We start from the raw sequence: 6,000 nt of genomic DNA, 5'->3' as shown, positions 1-6,000 counted from the left end.
CAGGGTACAGGGTTTAGTATGTACAGGATTGGAGCTGTGATGGCAGGGTACAGTGTTTAGTATGTACAGGGTTGGAGCTGTGATGGCAGGGTACAGGGTTTAGTATGTACAGGGTTGGAGCTGTGATGGCAGGGTACAGGGTTTAGTATGTACAGGGTTGGAGCTGTGATGGCAGGGTACAGTGTTTAGTATGTACAGGGTTGGAGCTGTGATGGCAGGGTACAGGGTTGGAGCTGTGATGGCAGGGTACAGGGTTGGAGCTGTGATGGCAGGGTACAGGGTTTAGTATGTACAGGGTTGGAGCTGTGATGGCAGGGTACAGGGTTTAGTATGTACAGGGTTGGAGCTGTGATGGCAGGGTACAGGGTTGGAGCTGTGATGGCAGGGTACAGGGTTGGAGCTGTGATGGCAGGGTACAGTGTTTAGTATGTACAGGGTTGGAGCTGTGATGGCAGGGTACAGGGTTTAGTATGTACAGGGTTGGAGCTGTGATGGCAGGGTACAGTGTTTAGTATGTATAGGGTTGGAGCTGTGATGGCAGGGTACAGTGTTTAGTATGTACAGGGTTGGAGCTGTGATGGCAGGGTACAGTGTTTAGTATGTACAGGGTTGGAGCTGTGATGGCAGGGTACAGTGTTTAGTATGTACAGGGTTGGAGCTGTGATGGCAGGGTACAGGGTTTAGTATGTACAGGGTTGGAGCTGTGATGGCAGGGTACAGTGTTTAGTATGTACAGGGTTGGAGCTGTGATGACAGGGTACAGTGTTTAGTATGTACAGGGTTGGAGCTGTGATGGCAGGGTACAGGGTTTAGTATGTACAGGGTTGGAGCTGTGATGGCAGGGTACAGTGTTTAGTATGTACAGGGTTGGAGCTGTGATGGCAGGGTACAGTGTTTAGTATGTACAGGGTTGGAGCTGTGATGGCAGGGTACAGGGTTGGAGCTGTGATGGCAGGGTACAGTGTTTAGTATGTACAGGGTTGGAGCTGTGATGGCAGGGTACAGGGTTGGAGCTGTGATGGCAGGGTACAGGGTTGGAGCTGTGATGGCAGGGTACAGGGTTGGAGCTGTGATGGCAGGGTACAGGGTTGGAGCTGTGACGGCAGGGTACAGGGTTGGAGCTGTGATGGCAGGGTACAGGGTTTAGTATGTACAGGGTTGGAGCTGTGATGGCAGGGTACAGTGTTTAGTATGTACAGGGTTGGAGCTGTGATGGCAGGGTACAGGGTTTAGTATGTACAGGGTTGGAGCTGTGATGGCAGGGTACAGGGTTTAGTATGTACAGGGTTGGAGCTGTGACGGCAGGGTACAGGGTTTAGTATGTACAGGGTTGGAGCTGTGATGGCAGGGTACAGGGTTTAGTATGTACAGGGTTGGAGCTGTGATGGCAGGGTACAGGGTTTAGTATGTACAGGGTTGGAGCTGTGATGGCAGGGTACAGGGTTTAGTATGTACAGGGTTGGAGCTGTGATGGCAGGGTACAGGGTTTAGTATGTACAGGGTTGGAGCTGTGATGGCAGGGTACAGTGTTTAGTATGTACAGGGTTGGAGCTGTGATGGCAGGGTACAGTGTTTAGTATGTACAGGGTTGGAGCTGTGATGGCAGGGTACAGGGTTTAGTATGTACAGGGTTGGAGCTGTGATGGCAGGGTACAGTGTTTAGTATGTACAGGGTTGGAGCTGTGATGGCAGGGTACAGTGTTTAGTATGTACAGGGTTGGAGCTGTGATGGCAGGGTACAGTGTTTAGTATGTACAGGGTTGGAGCTGTGATACAGTGAAAATCTTAGGCTCCAACATGCAGGACTAAGTCAAAAATAAATAAATCAATATATATATATATCATGAAAATGGTAATAAACCCCCCAATAGAAATAGCAGTATATAGTATATAATGACTGTAGTGGTGATGCCTACATGTCTTTTGAGGTGAAGGCAGACTAAATACTGTTGAGTGCAATCTAATGTTGGCAATGTGTTGTTGTTCTGTCACACAACACAATGCCACAGATGTCTCAAGCTTTGAGGGAGCAGTTTGGCATGCTGACTGCAGGAATGTCCACCAGAGCTGTTGCTCTCTACCGTAAACATTGTTTTAGAGAATTTGCTAGTACACCCAACTGGCCTCACAAACGCAGACCATGTGTATGGTGTCGTGTGGGCGAGCGGTTTGCTCATTTCAACGTTGTGAACAGAGTGCCCCATAGTGGCGGTGGGGTTATGGTATGGGGCAGACATAAGCTACGGACAACGAACACAATCGCATTTTATTAATGGTAATTGTAATGCACAGAGATAACGTGATGAGATCCTGAGGACCATTGTCGTGCCATTCATCCACCGCCATCACCTCATGTTTCAGCATGATAATATACGGCCCCATGTCATCGAATCTATACACAATTCCTGGAAGCTGAAAATGTCCCAGTTCATCCATGGCCTGTATACTCAGACATGTCATCCGTTGAGCATGTTTGGGATGCTCTGGATCGACGTGTACCACAGAGTGTTCCAGTTCCCGCCAATATCTAGCAACTTCACACAGCCATTGAGGAGGAGTGGGACAACATTCCATAGACCACAATCAACAGCCTGATCAACTCTATGCAAAAGAGATGAGGCTCCTGAGTTGCGCAGCGGTCTAAGGCACTGCATCTCAGTGTAAGAGGTGTCACTACAGTCCCTGGTTCAAATCCAGGCTGTGATTGGGAGTCCCATAGGACGTGGCCGAGGTAGGCCGTCATTGTAAATATGAATTTGTTCTCAACTGACTTAAAATAAACATGTGTCACTGTATGAGGTGGTCACAACAGATACGGAGGAGTTTTCTGATCCACAACCTTTTTGACTAACAGTATTTCCAGTCATGTGAAATCGATAGATTAGGTCCTAATTTATTTATTTCAATTGACTGATTTCCTTAGATGAACTGTAACTCAGCAACATATTTGAAATTGTTGCATGGTTGCGTGTATATTTTTTTCAGTATAATTAAAATAACTTTTCCCACACCAAAGCACTTGAAGTTTGTGTAAAATATAAAGCTGTTTTAATGTAATATTGCGGTCGAGGAAGTTCTGTGCGTGTCTCTAAAGGAACTTGTCGTTCCAGATAACGCGGCCAGGCTCCGCCCGGTCTGAGGCTCAGATCACATGAGTCAGAGTTTAGACCCAAGTCAGACTCAACTTTACAACACTGACACGGCTGGGATTTGCAATGTGCGCTGTCACTCGTTTTTTAGGGAAAAATCTGAAAAACTTTCGAGGGTAAATCTGTGCAGTAATTTGACTTTAGCCAGGTAAAGGTTCAACTTTTTCTCTGTGTGTAAAAGTTACAGATACAGTTGAGTAGATATGCGCGTTGTTATATTTTACAGTGTGTTCTCCCGAAACATCAGAAAGAAGTGTACAGTTGGTGGTGACTGCGATAGCTAACCCTGCTGCTGGGAGAACATAACTTCATCAAATTTACTTTTGGACTCACTTTGATTTAACTTTCGATGATCGAGGTTTCGAGTTTCGCTCTCCGAAAAAACTGATTTTTTTTTGTCTCTTTGGGTTGAGTCTTTTTAAACATATATTTTTTTCTCGGGTAAATCGTTTTTTTGTATATTTTTTGTTGGAATAAACATGGATCCGAGCCAGCACAACCCCCCGGCCGGTCACCAGATAATCCACGTCCGTGGAGACTCCGAGACGGACCTGGAGGCCCTTTTCAACGCTGTTATGAACCCGAAAAATACCATCGTCCCCCCCTCCGTCCCTATGAGGATGAGAAAGCTTCCAGATTCCTTCTTCAAACCGCCAGAGCCAAAGTCCCACTCCAGACAAGTAAGACGAGAGAGACCACCCTCACACACAGCCCAGATACAAAGCCCCCAGACACTTCACCAACTATACAGAGAACAATCCGTTGTGTTCTTTTACTTTTACCCACGCATGTTACTAGTCGACTGTGTCCCAACACGTTCATTACATTACATTAGAAGGGATCTTCTGTTGTCTAAATCAAGATGAATCAACTGAAGCAGCTTCACTTTTTCAGGAGTTTTCTAAGTGTTAGGCATATTAACTAGTATTACCTGCGTGCTATTACTATAGTTAATGTAAGTTATTCCAAACGTTTCAGTTACAGATACATCTTATGTAGGCTTGATATAATGCAGTTTATTGTATTTCCGAAAAGTATTATTTAATGAATACACCAAGATGAACATAATATTCGTTTTAAGATTGATATAAAGTTGTTAGGTTTGTAAATCGAGGAATGGACTGCAGCGTGAGGCCCTATGCTTGTAACAGGTCAGTTTAGTTAAACAATGCATGCCCTTTAATGTTAGTAAAAAGCTTAGGAAATCATGTGGTGGAATCACTCGTAGCCCATTTACACTTTTTAACCCTTTCGGTTTCCGATCTTTAATGAGTGAGTTGAGCCAACCGTGCGCATGCGCGGTTTGACGGTGGCATGGACGTGTCGGAGTATGCGCTTTCAGGACTTCCAAAGTTGTTGTCCCTGCTGCATCAGCCCTCTTGTCTTCTCCAGGTTTTATAAGCCGAGCAGTGAGACGAGGCCTTCTTATTATCATAATGTTTGCTTCATTCAAGTTTATGAACAGAAAAGTTTGTTCTTATTGCATGGAACAACAACCAATGTATTTCTTTATTAAACTCAACTCGTTATAAAACTTGACTATAATTAATTATATTAATTACTTTGAATAGTGCGGAACATGATTGAACAACATTTAATTAGGTGTTTTGTATGAAAACTTTCCATCAGTAATCTGGGTGACTCATGCACAAGTTAGTGAATCACTTTCCTGACTCCCCTCTCCTACTCTCCTCCTCTTCCCCGACTCCCCTCTCCTACTCTCCTCCTCTTCCCTGACTCCCCTCTCCTACTCTCCTCCTCTTCCCTGACTCCCCTCTCCTACTCCTCCTCTTCCCTGACTCCCCTCTCCTACTCTCCTCCTCTTCCCCGACTCCCCTCTCCTACTCTCCTCCTCTTCCCTGACTCCCCTCTCCTACTCTCCTCCTCTTCCCTGACTCCCCTCTCCTACTCTCCTCCTCTTCCCTGACTCCCCTCTCCTACTCCTCCTCTTCCCTGACTCCCCTCTCCTACTCTCCTCCTCTTCCCTGACTCCCCTCTCCTACTCTCCTCCTCTTCCCTGACTCCCCTCTCCTACTCTCCTCCTCTTCCCTGACTCCCCTCTCCTACTCCTCCTCTTCCCTGACTCCCCTCTCCTACTCCTCCTCTTCCCTGACTCCCCTCTCCTACTCTCCTCCTCTTCCCTGACTCCCCTCTCCTACTCTCCTCCTCTTCCCTGACTCCCCTCTCCTACTCCTCCTCTTCCCTGACTCCCCTCTCCTACTATCCTCCTCTTCCCTGACTCCCCTCTCCTACTCTCCTCCTCTTCCCTGACTCCCCTCTCCTACTCTCCCCCTCTTCCCTGACTCCCCTCTCCTACTCCTCCTCTTCCCTGACTCCCCTCTCCTACTCTCCTCTTCCCTGACTCCCCTCTCCTCCTCTTCCCTGACTCCCCTCACCTACTCTCCTCCTCTTCCCTGACTCCCCTCTCCTACTCCTCCTCTTCCCTGACTCCCCTCTCCTACTCTCCTCCTCTTCCTTGACTCCCCTCTCCTACTCCTCCTCTGCCCTGACTCCCCTCTCCTACTCTCCTCCTCTTCCCTGACTCCCCTCTCCTACTCTCCTCCTCTTCCCTGACTCCCCTCTCCTACTCTCCTCCTCTTCCCTGACTCCCCTCTCCTACTCTCCTCCTCTTCCCTGACTCCCCTCTCCTACTCCTCCTCTTCCCTGACTCCCCTCTCCTACTCTCCTCCTCTTCCCTGACTCCCCTCTCCTACTCCTCCTCTTCCCTGACTCCCCTCTCCTACTCTCCTCCTCTTCCTTGACTCCCCTATCCTACTCTCCCCCTCTTCCCTGACTCCCCTCTCCTACTCTCCCCCTCTTCCCTGACTCCCCTCTCCTACTCTCCTCCTCT

The 6,000-nt window shown here is 47.8% G+C and overlaps 1 protein-coding gene across 1 annotated transcript in view; it reads left to right on the top strand.

The window, feature by feature from the left end:
• The first annotated feature begins 3,168 nt into the window (after nucleotides 1-3,168).
• The window catches only part of LOC139385684 (transcriptional coactivator YAP1), a 142,924-nt gene continuing 140,092 nt past the window's right edge, over nucleotides 3,169-6,000 (top strand). The window contains exon 1 of the mRNA XM_071130953.1: nucleotides 3,169-3,829. Coding sequence (XP_070987054.1) covers nucleotides 3,629-3,829 — 201 coding nt within the window. The 5' untranslated portion in view covers nucleotides 3,169-3,628. The remainder of the gene's footprint in view (nucleotides 3,830-6,000) is intronic.

The sequence above is a fragment of the Oncorhynchus clarkii genome, chromosome 27 (assembly GCF_045791955.1).
Source record: "Oncorhynchus clarkii lewisi isolate Uvic-CL-2024 chromosome 27, UVic_Ocla_1.0, whole genome shotgun sequence".
Classification (NCBI taxonomy): Eukaryota; Metazoa; Chordata; class Actinopteri; order Salmoniformes; family Salmonidae; genus Oncorhynchus; species Oncorhynchus clarkii.
This window is presented reverse-complemented; position numbering and strand designations above follow the sequence as displayed.